This window comes from Colius striatus, chromosome 1 (assembly GCF_028858725.1).
Source record: "Colius striatus isolate bColStr4 chromosome 1, bColStr4.1.hap1, whole genome shotgun sequence".
NCBI lineage: Eukaryota > Metazoa > Chordata > Aves > Coliiformes > Coliidae > Colius > Colius striatus.
Window position 1 is genome coordinate 35519824 of NC_084759.1, and position 21830 is coordinate 35541653.

The following is a 21830-nucleotide window of genomic DNA, read 5'->3' on the forward strand; positions in this document are numbered from 1 at the left end:
GGTTAGCTGTGATTGTCATTTAAGGCATTCCTGATATGGAAATTAAAATTAAGACCATCTCCGGCTCTGTTGCGATCTGAGAACGCGAGCAACGGTTCCCTGAAGAAACATCCTCTTGAGGATTCCTGTGACTGAACTGGAAATGCTGTGTCAGCACCACTGCTGTTCCCTGATAAAAATGGATCAAAACCCAGCTGTTGTAGATATGTTAATTGATGAAGAAGGTTAAGAGATCCAAAGCCTTTATACTACACTTTAAACCAACGCTTCTGTTTAAATATTGAAGGCTTTTCATCTTTCTCCTCCATTGTGAGGAGTTATTTGAGTCACATCTAAGCAAGGCTTCAGGGTCTCCAAACTTGAGTGCTGGTTTTGAAAGTGAAACAGAAAATATATAGGGCAAGGGTATAAGTGAATCTACAAAACATCTAGGAAATTTCTACACACAAGCTACTGCATTGTCATATATTCAGATTAGAAAATGCATCTTGGCAAGCAGTGTGAAAGTGTCATTAAGGATGACAATACCCTCTTTGCTCTTTAGCATTGTACCCCACTAAGCAGGAGGAAAGAAAAGAGTTTTTTGCATGTAGCACATATTACAGTTATAAAACCTTTCAAATCAAACTAGCACCAACTGAGGTATTAAGGCTTTGTATTAGTTCACGATTTGCAATGACTGATAGCTTTCATCCAAAAACCTGCCAGCAACACCTTGCTCGAATGCCAAGATTTTCACATTTATTTCTATATTCCTCTGATTATTTGTCCTGTCACGAAGGCAGACTGCTTGAAACCTAATGGAACATTTTGCTATTTGTATGAGATGACTTGTTCTGGATACCTGGTGGCCAAATATGCTCATTCCATGATGGAGTCAGTCGAGTACGGTCAACTGCAACTGTTTACAGCTGAATCTACAGGAAAAGCTTCAGGATCTTAGCTCTGAAAACATTATGTTAAAGAGAAATACACAGAGCTCTGCATCTTCCAAAGAATCCTCTCAAAAAAGTAAAAGCTGGCTAGCCTCCATCTGGTATGGGATCTTTCCAGATTTCAAGTCCAAGCGTAAATGCAGTTACACACTTTACATTGACTTTTTTGTGGTTTCTGGAAGGTTTGTTTGTTTTTTTTTTTTTTTACCTTGGTTGTTGATCTGGCTGAGATTTTCAGAGCTACAAAACCCTGAGTAGAGGAAACTGGGTTTTTTAGAAAAGAGTTTGTTAGCAAACTTGTAGTTTATAGGTGGAAAAATTACAAGACTAACATTTTTACCCAGGAAAAAAACCAAACATACAAACAAAGAAATAAATCTCACTCTACCAACAGAACATGTGATATACTAATTTGTTTGATGGAAAAGTATAGATTGTGTGCTAGGATTGTTTCAGCACTAGGCATTTTGCTAAGCCACCTGCCAGGTTAAGCCACTCTAATAATGTAACCATGGTAATAGTGCTGGTGTTAGCTTGAAAGACTGATTTGAACAGCTAGTAAGAACTGGGCACCTTAATGCATTAACTGGAGCTGTTAGGAAATGTTTGGAAATAAATATGTAAAATAGGTATAAAAGGTTCTTTAAAATTGTTTAGTGTTTCGCTCAGGGCAATATTTGTTAACAGCAGGCCACCCTGTTTATAGGGCTAAGTGAACATGGTTGTGAGCACTGAAACAGATAATAAACTGCTGGCAGATTCTGTTCTGCTGCTTCGCTTTTGATGGGAAACAACTGTTTCATTTTCAGCAGTAAAAGTGTGTTAGCTTGTGTATCTGCTGGTGTAAACCTGAGACTTGACAGCAGTAATTGCAGAAAATCTGAAGAAAGACAAACCCAGAGAAACCTGGAAGTTTCAATTAAGCTCTGTAAAAATGGTCAGTGAGTTGGCCAAAGTGTTGCTACCATACTTTATCCCTCTTCTCCTCATCGCTCTGTTGTTCTCCTTGTGCTTTTCCTATACACACATTCCCTGCCCCTCTCACATATGCCATTCATATGCCCCTTGGTTATTTCTCCTCAAACCTCTAATTTTAGCTACGCTACTCCACAGTAATGGGTTGGTTTTGTTCCAGAGAGGCAACGATTTGATGATATACTGTCTCCAGCATCAGTGCTGACCTAATTTCTACCCCTATGTCAACACAAGTGGTCCAGGACTGTAACATGAATCAGAGCAGAAGAGAAATTAACGTTAAGGTAAAAAACTCAGAACCTCTTCTCTCCAATTTCCCTTTTTTCAGCTGGACAGCTGGTTCATATGGTAGCCCCATGAGCATTAGCATACATAAACATGATTAAAGGAATGCCTCTGTGTATTTTACAGAGAGTGGAATAGAGTACTGATTATTTCTGATTTTGTGGCCAAATGAGGAAAAAACCCATACATTTATAAAATCTGGATTCACCCCCTGTGCCAAAAGGCAAAGAAGAAAAAAGGGAGTCCTTCATGACTTCTTGTGCTAAGAAATATTTTTCATTCATTATTTTACTGGTGTGAACTCCATTTGACACAGGTAGCCCAAGTTGTTGCTTTAGGCTGGGGCCCCATTATTGCCAGCTTTTCTAATTTTGTCAATTTGCATAGAAACAGAATCACAGAATGGTAGGGTTGGAAGGGACCTCTAGAGATCACCCAGTCCAATACCCTGCTAAAGCAGGTCCACCTAGATCAGGTCGCACAGGAACGTGGGTTTTGAAAATTTCCAGAGGAGACTCCACAACCTCTCTGGGCAGTTTGTTCCAATTTTTTATTGTCTTCCTCTAAAACTTTTTCTTATGGTCTCTCATTTCTCTCTTTTCCCTCCTTTTGCTTATTTTCCATGCTGAGTGCCATTTCTCAATGGTTCACTAATTTGCCAGATAGCACTGGGCTTTCTGGAGAGTATTTGTGTTCCTCAACTGGTGGATTCTGCATACAGCACTTGCTGAATTAGCACACAGATTTGCTTCTGAACTGAATCAGATTTTTTATTTTTGAGTAGGCTGTGGAAAAAGTGAACTTATGCTTTTGTGTTGAATTTAATAAATCACAGCTTTTAAAACAACTGTGGCAACAGAAGAACACTTGTGAATTTGGGACTGTGCAGCTTTTTCAGTCTCTGAAGCTCTTCGTTTTTATGTCCTGTTGTTTTATAGACTCCAATTGAAATATCTTAGGCACTCGGGATAAATATCTAAGCCAGGGAAATTCAAAGTGTATATTTGCAGATAACAAGAAGTTGCTCAGGGCTCTAGCATTTCTGTCTCTTTTCATTCTTCATCTTTGAGAGCTGCAGAATTTAACCTAAAAGTTAACTGAAACATGCAGTTGGAGAAAGAATATTTTGCGTTTAATAACTTAAAATATGTAAGGCTGTTTTAAGGGTGGTTCTAGAATGCTGTAATTCCCTTCATAATTCTGCAGTAATTCAAATAGAGGATCAAATCCTATACGGAAAGAAGATTAAAAACCTACTATGAAGATCAGATAATTTTTTCACATTGTTTTGGTTTCTTGTATTTTGCTAAGAGGCAGGGAAAAAGGAGCACTGGGGACCGAATAGTAACTAAAATCAACAGAGACGAAAAAGTTACATAAATAAAAACAGAATCAGAAAAGAACTGAATCATTCATAAGTGAAGGTCAGCAAATGGCACGCTCAGTTACTGCACTCAATTGTTGGAAGCATTGATTTTGGTGCTTCTTGAAAGTTCTTAGGAAATTCAGTTATTTTTCAAAACTGCACCAGTTTGAGTCTGCAGACTGCAGGGCAAAAGCAGTGGTAGGTAAAAGCTGGCATATTTGAATAGGAAAGACACATGACACAGTATATTTTCACTGCCAGGAAATAACACAGAAACATTCTTGCCTGTTCGGTGTGTATTCAGTCATGGACAGAAAGTCAACTGCTTAGCTGCAGCCTGGCATGGATTTCCAATAACTCGCTTTTCCTCAAGCACAAACATACAACAGCTCTTGAGGAAAATCGCAGAGTGAATCTTTTCTAAACCAAAAATAATCTTTATGTGTTTGCCATGAGAAAACACTATCTATTTATTTATTTATTCAGCCTTTTTTTGTCCCACCATGCAATTAAGTCAAGTGCTGACACAGATCGCTGGATCGTTTATGCCCCGAACTGTTCATATGGAGATGATGCCTCCTGTGATTGTGTGAAAAGTACAACTTCATGGCTTTTAATAGTAATAATAGCAGAACCAATACAGAGAGTTACCATACAGCCATATATATTGCTGCATAATCAGTGACTACCTGTCACTGTCTTGCTGTGCAGCTGTGCTCTCCAATCTAATTTATGTTTATAGTTAAGGTCATATTCTGTTCGTGTACTATACAGGAGGATGATGTCTTTGCTCGTATTGCTCTGATGGGTTGATCTACGGCCTTCCATCAGCTGCAGTACTTTGGGTGTTGCTGCCCTGCCCTAGAGGAATGGGCTGTGCTTCCACAGGGATACCCATGGGGCTGGACAGGCTGCTCTAAGGCATTTTACCCATGCCCACGCTGACGGTATTTTATGTCACACTGAGAGCTACCTGACACTGTGTGAGGTGCCCTCTTGTATGGCAGCTATTCCACAGGCCTTTGGCAAGCCTGGCAAGGCCCTCCAAGGGCTTTTCCTAACTCTTCTGCTCATATACATGCCATGTTTTCACCAGGCAGCTCCTTCATGAGCAGTTCTGCCCAGAAGTGACGATCAGTATCAACCTGAATTTCTCTGAGACAAACTATGACGAATTCAACTTGATAGGCAGGGAAAGCAGAAGTCTGCAGAGAGCTCCAGGCATTCCCTACCTGTTCTCCTATCTGAGGGTGCTGTTGCTGCCTTGTGCATTAAGTGATTGTATGGATGGCAGTCGGTCTTCAGCAGTGTCTCCACTGTTCCTGTGTTTTGTTCTGTTACATCACGTGTGCCCATTTCAGACATGAACTGACTGTCAATGTGACACTAACTTCTTGATATAACAGACCATTATCCTTGTTCTGGGACAAGAGGTGTCAGGAAGCAAAAATCACAGGCTGTCGTGCAAGGGAGGAATCCAGGAGCTGAAGGCAACAGCAAGGCAGGTAGGGCAATGATCTCAGCCAGGCAGCCACAATCCCACAGCACCTGAGCAGGGTCAGTTCCCTGACTAGATGGACTAGACATGTAGGCAGTGATGAAGCAGGTGCAAGAACAAGCCAGTAAGTCAAATCAGTGGTTCAGGATCAGCAAGGCACATGGCCAGGCACAGGCATACCTTAGGCAAGTCTCAAGGATGAAGGCCTGAGCTTCAATGCAGCTCCTAAGCAAAGAGTAAAAGACACCTGTGAGGCTTATCGTACCTCCTTCTCACATAGCTCTTTCCCTAGCAGCGTGATCCAAAGCTACAGCTGCACCATATCAGAGCTGGAATGCAGCACTGGCAGCCAAACTCCAAGGAGGGGAAAAGAGGCTCTTGGTGCACTCAGAGCCATGACAACAGCATGCTTATTTCCAGATTTCCATCCAGTCCAGAAGGTATCAGTCTCTTAAAAGTAATCTTGTTAGAGATGAGACACAGCTGTTCAGGGCTGGAATGTTTACTGCAGCCCAGTAAAAGTCTGCAAAGCCATATGCTGTTTGATCCTCTGCTCCCTGGCTATTATCCAATTCTGTATCCAGAGGACCAGTAGGTTGAGCAGTGCCAGAATCTCTGACAAACACAAGCATTTCTGCTAGCCCTCGAGGGGCCACACCAGTGTCATAATTATATGAGATTACATTCATCTGCACTTTTAGATCTGAAATGATAGTCTGTGGCTATAGGTGGTGATATTATGTCCCAGACTTCATCATTATTAACAATTTCCAAGCTTCAAAATGTCATCCCGTTTGCCTCTTTTCTTCATCCTTCCATTTTCCAAGCCTCTCTCCTAACTCTCCCCCAGAAAAAAATCATTACCTCTGTAATTTTCCCTTCACTCTGTGAAAAGTCGATTCCTTTTCCAGTTGCTGTAACAGATGACAGTCGCTTGATTGCCTTGAGACCCAACTGGTCAGGCTTTTTCCTTCACCTCCAGCAAACACCTCCCTAGTGTGAAGGACTAGTAGTAATCAGCTGTCTTTGCTCTTTGCAGTTTAGAGAAGTTCATGATAGAAGAAGGATAAGGACAAAAACCCTTCAGACAAAACAGAGAAAACATTTGCAATGCGATGCAATGCTCTTGCATTTTGGTAAGAGGGCATGTTACCTTCAGATAATGTAATGAAGAAAGCCCATTCTACAGAAGAGGAAATGAAAATTGAGACCAAAATGGCATTCTTGTCCTCGTGGTGACCTTGCACCAAACCTGGTTTTCAGGGTCTCTGTCTCACGGTTGCTTGTTTCGGCACACCAGGCTGGGGTGCACGGTGCTGTGACTCACAATGACTTCTACAGGTTCCTGCTCTTGCCTGTTTCTGGCAGGCGCAGTCAACAGCTTCAGCCCCCCAGTTCTGTGAGCTCATTGCTGAATGTAGTGGGTCTGGAATGGTCAGGGTTGGGGTTGGCAGGAGACTACAAGGCTACATGGATGAATCAATCCATGGGTGGGAACCTGCAGGGCAGCTGCAAAACCTGGCTTTTGCTGTTTCGTCATGTGTGCTAGTTCTGTCTGTCGTCTGCCTCACAAGTGACCTAATGGAGGTGCTCAAGTAGATCAAACATTTTAGGTACTTACCATTACAGAGCATTGTGGAAACAACCTCTTTGTCATACTTTGTCATACTGCCCTTTGACATGGGCAGCAGTCTAGAAGAACTGCATTGTAGGCACATCTTTACACATATCTCACTACCTGGTGCTCCAGAGGAGGGGCTGCTGCCCTCAGTCACTGCATGATGCGGTGTACACTTTGTGGATTTGGTGAAGAAATCACAGGATCTAGTCATTCTTTGCTAAAATAAACAACAGAAGCTAGTTACTGCCTAAACTCAAGCCTCTTGCATTTCTAATAAATAAGGTAGATAAATACAGGATGTGCAAGCAAAGTGATAGTCATGCAGCACTAAATAGCAGTACTTCAAACTTTTTTTGGTTAATAATCTGAACATAACAGAAAAACAACCTGTACTGCATAACTAAATATTGCTTAGAAGTAAAACACATCAACGCTTCCCTCGGTCTTATGTTATTGGACACTGTTTCATACCTGCAGTTAGTTACCATGCTTAAGATTACATCTTAAGATGACACATTAAGCAATCTTTCCCCATTTAGTCCCTCTACCTTTTTAAATAGCCACGTCATAACTTGAACATACATAACATCAAAAAAGTGTATTTAATAGACCTAAAACTTAATGAAACAATCCAGTTGATTTAAGAGGATCTTATTAGAATGTAAATAGCTTCATGCATAGCACTCTGAAGATACAAAGTACTAGGTACATTTTATTTATTTGAAGGAGAAGATCAATACAGGTAATTCTCTAGTTTTCCTTGAAAGCTGAAATCCTTTGTAAAAGATGTGCCAGAGTAAGCTGTTAAGTTCCATGCCCTGGTTTTGGATGATTTGGAATGCAGTTACTATTAAGCCTGTTTCTGCTTAAAGCATTGAGAAACCCATCTTCAGAGACAAATCAAGGATAAATGAGTATGTTGCTCACCAGACCTGTTTGCACACTAATACAGCAGCAGAACTGTCTCGTTCTCAGGGCCTGGAGCACACCCGCTACTAGGAGATCAGTAAGTTGAGTCAACAGGTTTAGCTGACCAAGCTCATGGTTGGTTTTTTTGCCAGAAAGAGCTGTCAGAAAGAAGGTAAACATGAGGAGTCGCCTCTGCTTTCCCACAGGAGCTACATTTAAGTGGTGGCTGTCCCACCAGCCACAGCCTGGGCTGCACTACAGCCATTTCATAGCTACGTCTATGTTTGGGCATGGACCTCCTCCATTCTGGCCTGGGCTCTGCCCCGGCTTCCTCGCTGCACTCAGACCAGTCTCATCATGCTGCCTGTGCAGGGTGATGACTTCGCGGTGTCAGATCCTGGCCACCATCTCTGGCCTTGATCCTAGTCTGGACTTGCTACTCATATCCTGGCTCCTTATGGTGTGGTATCTGCTCTGCCTGCCATGTTACTGTACCCCACTCCTAGCTTGCCTTGAGACCCAGCTGACCCCTGCTGCTCCATGACACTTCTCTGTGTCATTTGTAGGAATAACTGGTTTGGGTACTTCTCAAAATGTAGCATTATCTGTTTGGCATGTGTAACATTTGTAAACGGCACTGTTACCTAGTCATGCACGGAGATGCATTTGTGTAAACTATCACAATGACTAAAAATTACTCTTTTTTGTTTGTTTTGGATGCTACTGACATCTCTCAAAGGTACTACAGAAAGTGATTTTGTATCACAAATTATCCTGAAGCTAAATACGAAGCTTAGCAGTGTTAGTTGTTCCTCACAGACCTTGTTTTTTAACCTCACACTTTTCTATGGCTAACACTTTGAAACAGACACCTGGGAACAGAAATTGGAATGAGCCTTTCAACTTCAGTGATCAAACTAGATTATGGTTTGAATTTTGTGAACAGTGACACACTGATTCATCTTGAGTAACATGCACTTTTCAGGGAAAGCTATGGAGGCACAGAGCCCCTTACACACGTGCTGGTTCCTGTATAACTACATATACTCCAACCCTCATTAGCTTCAGCAATATCCTTTATTCTAAAGGTGATAGATATGGAGAAACGCTCTAAGAATGTTTTATCATGAGCAGTTGGTACAAGGGGCCTTATCTCTCCAATTTTCTGACTGCCTGGCAAGCAGCAGGTCACCTTCTGTTTACAGTGGAGCTAATGATCTACCTCACTGCAGCACAGCTAACAGCAGCTAGAAACACTAAAGATTGGGCAGTGCCTTCTCTGAGCAGAGAAACATGTACTAATGGAGATTTCTCAGGTCCAAAAGGATGTGTGTGTATATATATACACGTTATCTCAGCTTGCACATAATGAATTTGTTAGAACAGCTGCCTGTGCAACCTTAAGTTGGACAGTGCTGAGTACCACATTTTCTTTATAGATGGTGTTTTGTGCTGTGAGGTGCAACAGCTAGCCATAAGGTGTAAATTGCTGGTATAATTGCCTGGTGATTTTGATGAAGATTTAAGTAAGCAGAAGCTTCCATGCCTTAAACTAACATGAGGTAACACATAAAGTCTGTAATTCTCATTATCTTCTCCTAGGTCATATTCCATCCCTTACTAATTGGCTCTACAGGCACCCTTTTTCGAGCTACAATAATGTTTACAACCCTTTCTTGGTCATCTAAAGTGCAGCCAGGTCAGATTCCAAATGCAAGGTGCTTTTATTTCCATTTCTTTTTCATAGGAAGTGTCTGAACTGGCACTACCACGTCTCTGCTGGTGCTTTTGCGTGTCAGCAGCTGCAGTGTGCAACAAGGGTGTCACTTGGCCACTAACACTTCAGCGTGACTCCCCTGCTTAACTTTAGAGTATTCTTCAGCATTAATTTCACAGTTTCTTTGTTACAGGCCTACAGTATGTATATTTCTTATGTTTGTTGTTCTTGATGCAATTCCTTTGGAAGCTCATATTCACCTGGAGTCTTGCCATGATATGGGATTGCATAACTTTTGAAAACCCAAACAACTGATTTGGTTATTCAGGCTATGAAGTACACAGCAAATGGTAGGGGGAAAAAAAAAAAAGCAAATACTGTTGACCAGCACAGCAGAAATCACAGCTTGTTGCAAGACTCCTCAGTGACTTTTACTCAGTATAGCAAAGAGAGGTTTTCAGGTGGGTAAAAAAAAATAATAAAAAAGGAAAACCAGCAAGACTTGAAGATGCTGCACAACCAAAACATCCCAAGGATGTGAATGACCCACGAAGAAATGTGCCTTTTTTACAGACAAATATAGTAGGTAGCTAGGTTTTGAAACCTCAGTGCAGCAAAAGAATTATTTAACACTTGTCACCAGTGGGTTACAGAAGCAGAGGGATGTGACTCACTAATGCAAATCCTTGGATGTCTTCTGGAAGGCCGCTGCCCTCACCTGCAAGCGGAGTGCCAAGGCTCAGGAACGCATCTTCATAACTTCCGACCCGCTGACGTTCACCTTATGTCAGTTGCCTTTAATGCTGGAACAGAAAGGAGACGTGAGGACGGCGGTCCCGCGTTCCCTCCTATCCCTGTCTGCCTGCTGCTGACACCTGACCCAGCTGGGTACTTAAAACAGCAACAACTAAACACTGCTGTTCTTTTAAAAGATAGCTCCTGTTAAAAAGGCAGATAGCAGTGAATAAACAAACAAACACTCATGCCACTGCTCAGCCTTTTTGGGCACTAAAGAGATAAAAAATACGTTAAAGAAACACAGAAATAGCCTTTCACATCCAAACACGCTAAAGGCTAAAAAAAGCCCTCCTCACCAGCAATACTAATTTTGAGGGCATGTATGAAGCTCTTTGCCTACACAACGTTACTACCAGTAATATTACGTACAGATGAAACGCGTTTAAAACAAACTGTTCCCGCTACTCCAAGGTGGTAATGGCCTCTCACACGGCTCCAGCCCCGGCGGGCCGTGGCGGCGCTGCCCTGAGGGAGCCCGGCGGGACCCGCGCTCCACCCCCGCACTGCCCCGCGACACCGCCTCCTCTGCCCTCACTTTTTCCCTTCTCCGCCATGGCTGCAGCGGCTTCCCGAGACGCGGCAAAACGTCCTCTCCTACCGTCTCCCACAGTACCGTAACAGCCGGTCGCGGGTTTTGTTCGTCTATGCCTGGGCCGCCTCCGCCCCTTCCTGCCCTCGGCTCCCTTCCCCCGCCGTAGAGGTAGCCGGGCCAAGTGCCCGGAGAGGGCTGAGGGGCGGGGGAGCGAGTGGGCCCCGCGTCCCTCCTCCGAGCGCTGGGGCTCCTTGCAGCACCCGGCGGCCCCGCGTCTGCCCGGCCCCACCGCTCCGCCCCGGCGGCCCCGAGCGCGGTGGGGGAGCGGCGGCAGGAGGCGCCATGGCTGACAGGACGAGGGCGGCGCTCTCCGAGTCGGGCTGGTAAGTGGGGGCGGCTTCGGCTGCCCCGCGGCCTGCTCGGCCCCCGAGGCCGGGCTTCGCCGCCTTCGGGGGGCAGTGGGCCGCGCCTGGGGCAAAAGCAGTGGTTGGGATTTGGGGTGGTTCTCCTACTTTTTGAAGCGTGCATCAGTGAGGGGACCTCTGCGCCCGAGCTACGGCATGGAGCTAGTGGCGGTGTGTGCGGGTTAGGGGAGGGTGTTGTCCTGCCCGAGAGGCACACGAGACCTGTCGCTGGAGCGGCACCCCCCCCCCCCAGCCCTTCCGCCCCGGAGCAGGCCGCCCCCCCGCCGACGGGGCCCAGGGCCGGTGGAGGCTGCGCTGCGGCCTGCGTCCTTTTCTGCCTGCTTTTCTCTGAGGCCTGCCTTAGCTGCGTGACGGCAGCAGTAAATGCCAGGAGGCCTGGTGGTTGTTGATAGCTTCACTTTGGACTGCACTGTGGTCCCTTTCGGCAAGGAAGATGGAGAAAGTGGACTTGAAGTAGAGTAAACTTGTGAAGCTTGAACCCGTGTGTTTGTGTTTTCTAGTCAGCCTAATTGCTGGGCACACCATTTCTGTTTTGAACTTATGTTTCCATAAGTTGTGCTTTTCAAATAGCTGCTATAAACTCTCATTTGCTAGCCTAGAGTTGTTTTGATACTTCAGAAGTTTTGGATATTTTTTTATTCTTTCTTTAACTACTTACAAATCTTCTATGGAAACAAAAGCTCAATCCGACTTACCAAAACATAAAGCAACTTACTTGGTCTGTAACTGAGAGAAAGTGCTCAAATTACAGGCAAGGTTATTATTTACAGTATCATTTTTGGGATATTTCTTTTCTGCTGTTAAGCTTAGCGGTTCTTGTGGACTGTGATTTCATGTATGGGTAAGTTGTACATGATTAAAACACACATCACCTGGTCTGGAATAAAATAGGATAGTTTGGTTGGAAGGGGCCTGTGACCATCATCTAGTCCAACTGCCTGAGCAATTCAGGCCTAAACAAAGTTAAAGCATCTTTTTAAGGGCATTGTCCAGATGCCTCTGATGGGCTTGGGACATCAACGAGCTATCTAGAAAGCCTGTTCCAGTTTTGACCACCATCTTGGTAAAGAAATGCTTTTTAATATCCAGTCTGAACTTCCCCTGGTGTCCCATGGCTGGATACCAGGCAGAATAGCTCAGAGTACCTCCATCTCCACTTCCCCTTCTCAGGAAGCTGTGGAGAGCAGTGAGATCACTCCTTGGCCTCCTTTCTCCAAGCTGGACAAACCCAAAGTCCTTAGCTGCTCCTCATAGGACATGCCTTCCAGCTCTTTCACCAGCTTTGTTGGCTTCCTCTGCATTCGTTCAGACTTTCACATTCTTTTTAAATTATGCACACAGTGTTCGAGGTGAGACCACGCCAATGCTAAATGCAGGGGGATATTCAGCTCTTTTGACTGTCTGATTATACTGTGTTTGATAGGCTTTTATAGTGCTTACCTAGCCTTTATGGTGTTACTTTGTGTTAATACTACCCAAATTGAGAAAATTAGTGTTTTCAGGTGTGCCTCTTGGATAAGCATATCGTATGTTGCAAAAATACTTTTCTAAACAGATCTTGAGTGTGCAGTCCTGTGATTCCTGGCTCTCAGTGAATTCAGTGCATCATAACTAACTGTGCTATTTTTAATAACATTAGCTTATTTAAAGGCAAGTTTTGAATGTAGCTGGAAACTCAACCCATCCTCTTTCTTACTTATTTTTCTCCAAAAAGAAGAAAGCTTTCCATAAGTTATTTTTTATTTTCATAGTTTTAATTTCTTGCTTTCTGTTGCATATTCAAAATTTTATTGTGCAGTTTTCAGTTCCTTGGTGTTTTACTACTTTGTTAGTTGAATGAGTGCCATCAGTAAATGGCTTTCAGATTTTGTCAGTACAAATGTAAGGCGGCCCCGAGGTGATATTTTGTTCTGCAGTGTTAGCCTCTTTCCTCATATATCCTTGAATGACTACAAACAATTGTTATTCTTGCAGTACTGCAGGGTGTGAGCCAAAGACAGACTGAAAGATTATCAGGCAAGTAACGGGCTGAAAATCAGGTCATCTGGAATTATGCCTTGAGGTAGTTGCATTCAGAAGGGTAGTACGAAAGGGGGGAAAATGGATGCATATAGTTTTGATGTGACATGGAGTGGAAAAAGACGCTTCAGAAATGTTTAGCTAAGTTTCCATGCACTTTTAAAGTTTTTATTTAAAAAATAATGACCTAAATATCCATGCTTTTAACGGTTTCGCCATTGCTTTTAGGTTGTAAGCAAATTGTTAGCATATTATTAGTACATCTTAGTTAACATATGTATGAGTAAGCCTTCAATGGTATTTAATGTGTTATATTTCTGACTGTGCTTGACTAAACTGGTAGTTGAGTCATTGTCTGTACCAAATTGGTTGCCACCGTTGCTGTCACTTTGTGTGTCGAAGTCGTACATTTTTCTAGTACAAAAAGATAGTTGAGTTTATACATTAAAATCTGTCCCCACTTAAGCTACAGAAGCATAACTTGATGCTTCCAACCAAGGAAAAACTGTTGTTCTTCCATAGTTACAAATCTTGCTAGTTTGTACTGATTGGGTTTTACAGTAACTTTCTTAAATCCTTTCTACTTTTAAAGATTTAGTATAGATGGTCATCTATGTGAATATCTACAGTTATTTTTTCTTCATTACAATTCTGAATACAAAGTACATTTATTTTTCAAGTAAAGCAGTAACATGATGTAGTTAATTTTTTTTTTTTTTCTCCTAAGTGTTCTAAGAGTGTTATCTGTTGTGAAATTGCCTGGGAATTTGTAATGTTTGCCTTTAAAGCTTATTTCAGCATATCAATTACATTTTTATCAGCTTTGGAAAGATTAAGTAGCCGTACCAAGTAAATGTAGCAGTGGTAGCTAAAGCAGAGAATAGTTTTCTTTTTTTTTTTCCTTGATAATGGATTTTCATGAAAATTGATAAAAGACCCCTGTAAGTTTGTGTGCAGAATTGCAGTTTTTCTGAAGAGATGTCCTTGCAGCTGTCTTTAAAAGCATGCATTTCTTGAGGCTAGTTCTTTTCATTACTCACTATACTATACCTTGGAATGAGATACTGGCTTTGACTTTAGAGAGGAGATAAGGTGTGTTTGTATTATGTTGCAGTGAAAAAGATACTCTGTCTTGGAGCAAAAATTGTATGTTAACTTTTTATTTAATTACCAGACGTGAGGCGAAAGACTAAGGGGCAGAGGGAATTACCTTTTTATATTGTTCTAGTTATGTTCAAGAATTTTGGAACTGGTTTTCCAGTGTTCCCATTAAAATACAGACCTTGGTGGAACCTGAGTTATTGAATTCAGTTTTCTTTTCAGCAGTGAAGTCCAGATAGACTACAGAAAACATCCACCTTATGTAAACACTGAACCACAGAATACTTCTCCCAGGCCTGCAACAGAATTTTTTTGTCTGGGGTGTTTTGTTTTGTTTTTTTTTTTGGAAGTCTCTTGGGTGGCATTTCACAAGGGAATGTGACAAGCCAAGGCCTCCTCAGTGTCACAGATGTTTGCAGAACTCGGGATTTTATTATGTGGAAATGCATACGTGTTGTCAAAACTAAACAATATATTGTATCCTACAGCAGGTTTAACCTGTAGTTCCACAGCTCTTGGGTTTGGTGAGTGATTGATCTCTGAATGTAAGAAAAGAAGACATGCAAACAGGATAACTAAATAATTTTTAGTACAACTAAATGTACATGTGAGTTCCTTGTCAAGCAGTATGGATTTTCTTATTGCAGTGTGTGATGGCATAAAAATTAGTAAGTTTATGGCAAAAACGTATAATCTTATAAACACTTTAAAGATGGTTTTTCATTTTAAAGATTATGTAAACAGTATTCCAACTAGGAAAAGTTGTTCCCAGAGATGAAGAGGAATTGGAATTGTACTAGTTGTTTGGAAATAAAAGAATACTGCTTAGTAATCCTTGAGAAAACCCTTATATCAATCTAAACCTGAAATTATATACTTCTAAAGTGAAAACTATGTAATTGGTGTATACCAGAGTGAATTTTAAGTATTTTGGCCAGTAATGTGCTGTGTATTGGAAAACTTCAGATTTTAAGATTGATCTGTTCAAACTTCTCTTGTAGGACTAAGCATGTGATGTGATCCAACCTCTAAAGCAAAAGCAGGTACATACCTAGAAACACAGGGAAATACTCATGGGGTACAACTTTCAGCAGGAATTTGGCCAAATAGTCAGCTCTGGCATCCTGCAAGGTGTTCTGCTTTTCTTCTGTGTTCTTTTGCTCTTCCACTGGAAGCTCAGCTGAAATTAGTCCCTGTGTGTGGAGCAAGTTTGGACTGGATACAAGATGCTCCTTAGACAGAGGGATAACACAGTGATTCACAGGAGAGATATATACGTATTTTGCGATGTACGTTATTTTGTTGGTACGTTATAAGTTTGATTGGTACCGTGAAATCTCAAAAGTGCCAGTACAAAAGAAAACGCTGCATCATTGCATTTTTTTGACTGCACTGATGGGTTTGCACTCTTCCTGGATCACAAATAATGCATAGTGGGGTCTTGAATTCTTTGTCATTTTCACTCTGGAGTTGCAGAAAAGGTCTGGTGTGTTACCTTATGTTAGGGGAAACAAGCCTAAGGAGCTAATACAGGTTGGTGACTTTTTGTTTTTTTTTTGGTAAATTGTTTTCAAAGGAAATGCTAGGCGGTAAAAATGACAGATATCAGATGGAAATTTCTCAGCTTTTGTAAGAAACAAATTTAAGGCTATAATGAATAGATAAAAAAAGTGAAGAAGGATAACTAAAATAAGGAGGTAGAAGGAGGTAGTGGACTAAAATGTTTGAAACCCCTCAGTTTGCAGAGGGAAAAACCAAAAGAAGTGGACCTCTTGAAGTTTATATAGTCTGCAAGCAGTACGTAGAATGAAAGTAGAACTTTGGCTCACCAAATCCTGCAGTATTATTGCTTACTGAATGCTGCAACACTAGAATTAGGGAGCACTTACAAAGCTAGTAGCAGACTAGTTTGAAAATGGGTAAAATATTTGACCGAGGACCTCAACCAAACCTAAATTTCCAAGGATAAAAGATTATCTTGTGGATTAGTCCATTTGGTTAAAAGATGAGAAACTAGGTAATTAAATGACTGCTTCACGATTGAAAAGTGTTACCAGTGTATTTCTGCTGAGATCTAGGCGTTCATTGTATTAAATAATAATCTTAGGGAATGATAGTGTTGTGGCACCACAGCAGTTTGTTGATCTATATGGGGACTGGTAAAATCTAAACTGACTGGGTAGTTGCAGCAAAATCTTATGATACCGTTGCCTGGTGCTATCACATAGAAATGTAGTTAAGTTTTGCTGAATGCCAAATGATACTCTTGCAGGGGAAAATAATAAAACCTATCTACCCAGCAATAAGCTGTACATTGGCTAATGTTACTTTGAGAAGGGCTGTGGTCAGAAAGCTGTTGGGAATTATTCACAAAGAATGAAATAATTGATAGGTTGTTATGTCATTAATGGTGTGCATTAGTATAATCACCCCAGCACACCAAGTCTTTCTTAGACAGTGGAAAAGTGGATGAGAGGTTTGGGAGATCCTCTGTGCTGAAAAGATGAAAATCTTTAGTGTGGCAAACAGAACAATAAGGGGAGAGGTGATAGAGGTCTATAAAATCCATAGATTGTGCAGAAGTGATGAATAGAAAACAAGAACAGCTATTTTTTTAAGACAAGAATTAGGCCACCCAGTGAATTAAAGCTGCTACCTGATGAAAGTCAATGTAGCTTTTCAAGCTGTGTGTTACTGAATTGTGGAACTTAATTACTATGTGATACTGTGAAGTAGAAAAATATAAGTGGGTTAAAATTGTGATTAGGCAAATTCAGGTGGAGTAGATGTACTGAATACTGAACATTATTCGATTACTATCTAAAATGGCTGAAAGCTTGGAATTACTACAGACACTTCTAGAAATTGGTAGTGTTGTACATTCTTTACCTGAATCATCTGCTTTCTGGACACCCTTGAAAAAAGAGAAATGTGGTAGATAAGTGTCTTCACACTGTACTTCTGCTGAAGGAAGAATTTTCTCCTCTTAACTGGAGCTGGGGGAAGAGGGAGTGAGAATTTGGAGAGAAAAAAACAAGACAGAGAGACACAAAGCAACTGTGATGGGCCCTTATGTACTTGGTCTCAGGTGTGATTTCCACTGCTTTACTGCATCTCAGCCTCCAGGTTTTCATTAGTTGCTGGGAGAGACTGCCCTTCTCTTGTCTTGGTGTGCCAGATCTTACATTGATTTATGCATCATCTTTGGGGACAGAGGCTTCACTTTCTTGTATCTCTGAATAATCTGCTCGGAAGCTGAAGCACAGATATAAAATGTCCTTTATTTATAGAACTGTTACAACTTACAGTGAAGATATTGCTACTCTGAACCCCTTACTCAACAAAAGAAAAAAAAAAAGAGGAAAAAAAAGCTTAGTCTGCTCACAACACATCTAAAGCTGAAAGTTGTTTAAATTGTTACAGACCTTTTTTTAACACCCACCTTTTCAGTGGCTTTACCTTTGTTGATATAGTGTGTCTGAGGTTGATTCTCTCCAAGCAATGAGTTTTGGAGGAGTGTGTAGGCTTTCCATAGTTAGCCTCCATTTTGTTGTCTTTGGAGATTTTGAATGTGTTGAGTTTTATTTCCGAAGTTATTGATTTAGCCTTATAGTTCATATGCTTTGCCAGCTTTGAGTTGGTGTAGTAGCTTCTTTCTTTCATTCTGCCTCTTTTTGTCCCCATGTTCTTTGACTGATCTGGTATTGAACAGTACTCTGTCTCTGAGGTGATGTCTTCGGATTTCCATAGTTTACATCAGTTTGTCTATTTTTAAACTAATAGATGTCATCACCTAAACAAGGGGATTAGGTGGAACTTATTACATGACTGTGACTGTTTGGGGCTGGTTGACCTCTGCCCTCCCACATATTTTGTTTCTAAGTATACTATAAGCAAAGCATGTAAAAGGTCATCTTGGTATGAATTTGAGAGAAGGACTTGGGCAGAATGAAATAGTAGCGTGTTTGATTGTTGTTTGCCTTGTCCAACAAACCTAAATGAACTTCCCAATGGAAAAATGAGTTAGTAAAAGCAATATGTTTAACAAGTCAGCATTTTCTTAATTTATTAGCTTGTACCTTCTGGAAAATGGAAATTTGAAGCATTTGGAGTAGATGATGGATGTAGATGAACTACCAGGTCTCAGGAGAAAGCCATTTCTAAGGATTTTTCAATCTGAAGTCATGTTATGAGACTCTTGAGAACAGATAGGGGTTTTTTTTGTCATCAGTTTCTCTATACTCAGACTTCCCAGACCCTGAATCCCTGGACAACAAGCTAGTAGGAGAGTAGCTGGTGAATTCTGGAGTGAGATGCTGCTGTCTGTCATACTAACAAACTGATACTTATATGTGCATGCTGTAAATTGATGTTACTGATGGAGAAAGTATAACTTAATGTAGATAATACATATTAGGATATGTAGAAGTATGAATCTGTCCTGAAGTGTAACATAGATAGAATGAAGCTTAGAAATGTTGGATTTCAAATATCCTACACACTGGTTATTTTTTAAATAGATTTCTTACTCTGTGATAGTCGTAGCACTATAACTAAAACAAATTTAAGAACTATTCTCCAAGCTGTGTACATTATTTGTATTTTCAGAAGTAATACATTTTCTGCCTCTTCAGAGCAAAAGGGAGACATTTAAAAGCAAGTAACAGTACTTCTAATGCAGCTGACAGAAAGAAGGAAAAGTTCTCTGGAAGATGAATGGTACCTGAATGTTTCTAATCACATTTTATGTATTTTGCGTAATGCATAGTTGTGTGGTGTCAGAACTCAGGAAGACTGGACAGCTCTAAGACTGATATACAGCCTTTGAGCTACTTCACACATTTAAAGGAAAAAAGAAAGTTTCTGGTTTAAATAATCTTTATAACAATGGTAAGCAATTGAAGCATGATTGCATTCTTGCATTGACATCGTTTTGAGCCCTTCAATTTGAGAAATGTAGCATAGGTATTAGAAATTTGAAGTGATAGCATTAACTGACAGCAAGTGAAGACTTACTCTGAGTTAGAGAACAGACTGATGAAATTGCTTCTTTGTCAGAAAGCACTATTTGGGGAGTGTGGTCAGGACCAGATATTTCTTCCTATTGTTTTTCATAGAGCTCTAGGAACGGCTGGAGCTTCTTGTGCTGTGTCGTGTCTGAAAATGAATTGCTGAGGAAAGCCAGTGGAGAAAAAGCTATGTGTGTTCAGATGACTTCAAGATACTCTCAGTGGCATGGCAGCTGTGTCTTTGGCACAGCCCCAGCCTTAGAACATTTGTTTTTGGTTTAACACTTTATGATGGCTGCCAATGTTTTCTTGGGGAAATGTGAGTGAGAAAGAGTGTTCACAACTTGAGCCAAAAAACCCCCAACACCAACTTTGATTAGATGAAGAAAACAAACCCTCCTCGTTGTTTTAAATGTCAGATATATGTGTACCTTTATGAATCATGGGGTAGCAAAGCACCCAAGAGGTCTTGTCCAGAACTTTCTTGCCGCAGGGACCATTTCTAGCATCAGTGGTATTACAGCACTGCTGCTTGCTGAAAGCTAATCTTTCCCAAGTTTGAAGTTAGTGAGGTTATCTTGGGCACCTCTCTCTTACCTGGAAAAGTTTGACATTTTTGCATGACAGCTGGTTCTGCTGGATAGAAGCGTGTGTACTTAGTCACTAAAGCTGCTCTGTGAAGTAGTTGTAGAGACTCACTGTAACTTGTTTTTTTCCATCTGCTGAAGTTGCACTGTTATCTTCTTTTACAGTCATAAAATAGAATATTTTGTTATCTCAGTAGTAATTTCTGAACAAGACATTTTTTTATGTTGAAGTACATGAGCTAAAAGGAATAGTGAGAGGACCTTGTATAAAAATATGATCCATCAAGCTACTTTTCAGTGAAAACAATATATAGTGAACACAGTCATGATTTTTGTTTTTGAAACTTATTCTGACTTGTGGTTTTAAATTCATATGTAACTTAAAATACACAGATGCATATCTGTGTAATACACATAATTATTGGTAGACTTGAGAGTTGCAGTTCAGCTATCTACGAAACAGCTTGGAGATCTGCCTTGTGGCAAGTACTTGCCAAATACCTCTGCAACTTCTCACTTGAGTGCTATCTGCAGTTTTTGACACAAACAAATCTGATATTATTTTCTACCTGTGAAAATCAGAGTAAGTGAGGGCAGTAAATGCATTAATGTTTACAGTTAGTATTTTAAGGTAAACCAGTTTGCGTTTTTTAATAGTTATATTTTTCTCTTGACTATGTAGCATGTAATGATTTCAAACCAATTCTTGTTAAATAGTGAGTCAAGTAAAAGTTTTTGTGACTTTGTTTTTAGTGGCTGATGAAGCCTCACTATGAAATTGGCCTGAAACTTTCATTACATATGTTTCAGAACTTTATTTTGAAGGATTGGCTAAACTGGAGTGAATCCTTGTGGAATGTACAAATGAGGAAACAAGAACTTTGAGCAGTTTTTGTGCTTGAAGTGTGGAGTTTTGTCAATCCACCAAGTTTTCAGCCTTGATCAGAAACGTATTGGAGAAATTAACGATTGATGCTGACTATTGTCTTGTGCAGTTAGGCAAAATTTTCAGTTATGTGGTTTTGAGATGGAAAAAGATTTCCTTGGAGAATGCTGCTAAAGGTTTACCAGTGTCCCTGTATCTTGGAATGGGGAAGAGAAGGGGAAAGGAAATGCATTTCTAATTACTTCATTACTCGTTGCCCGTTCTGATGTTTTACTTTACATTTCAGTACCTAGTCTAACCATGTTGCCATGTAATGGGATGAAGCTGGAACACAAAAAGTTCCACTTAAACATAAGAAAAAACTATTTCACTGTGAGAGTGACAGAGCAGTGGAACAGGCTGCCCAGGGGAGTTGTGGAGTCTCCTTCCTTGGAGGTCTTCAAGACCCACCTGGACATGTTCCTATGTGACCTGATCTAGGTGAACCTGCTTCTGCAGGTGGGTTGGACTAGATGATCTCTAAAGGTCCCTTCCAACCCCTACCATTCTATGTGATAACAACATGAAGAAATGGAAGAAACTTAATTTCGTCTAGAACAGTAATTGCTGTTATGTTCCAGCTATGATAATATTTTCTTCATGCTGTTGCTCTAGAGAGATGAACTTATTGCTTTTTAACTGAAGTTCTGTTCTTAAATGTTCTCCAGTTTCTTCTCTAGGTTTGAGTTTGTAATTATTTTTTTGTTCCATGCGAATAATTACTGTGTTCTGTTGTTGTTTGCTTTTTAAATTAGTAACATTACTGTTATTGGAAGATAAAAATTATAACTGACTCCTCTCTCCTCCTCTCAGTTACGGACTGGCCAGAGGAAAAAAGTAAGGTTCTGTCAGATTAAATGTTTCTTTGATTGATTTAGAAAGTACAGGAAGTAAAAGCTTGAGTATAGAGCATCGTTCAAAAAAAGCCAGGAGAATGAAGACTATTGCTCTTCTTTTACACGTTGTCTGCTTGGAAGGTTAGATGAGTCTCTGGAGTGTTACAGGACCTAATTTAAATCCTTTCTCTTTCCAAGCCTACAATGCTAAAATATGAAATTAAAAATATTAATTAATCCAGAGAATATGAAAATAAATCTTGATAGTGAAGGATCTCCTTCACACCCTGGT

The 21830-nt window shown here is 40.8% G+C and overlaps 1 protein-coding gene and 1 long non-coding RNA gene across 2 annotated transcripts in view; one reads left to right on the forward strand and one right to left on the reverse strand.

Moving 5' to 3' along the window:
* Positions 1-3609: 3609 nt before the first annotated feature.
* On the reverse strand, positions 3610-11075 carry LOC133625326 (uncharacterized). The gene is made up of 4 exons (XR_009818644.1): positions 10640-11075; positions 9981-10109; positions 5924-6897; positions 3610-5284 (listed from the first exon to the last, which is right to left on the reverse strand). It is a non-coding gene; the product is annotated as an uncharacterized LOC133625326 (long non-coding RNA).
* TDRD3 (tudor domain containing 3) overlaps positions 10671-21830 on the forward strand; it is a 99222-nt gene continuing 88062 nt past the window's right edge. The window contains exon 1 of the mRNA XM_061995377.1: positions 10671-11019. Coding sequence (XP_061851361.1) covers positions 10979-11019 — 41 coding nt within the window. The 5' untranslated portion in view covers positions 10671-10978. The remainder of the gene's footprint in view (positions 11020-21830) is intronic.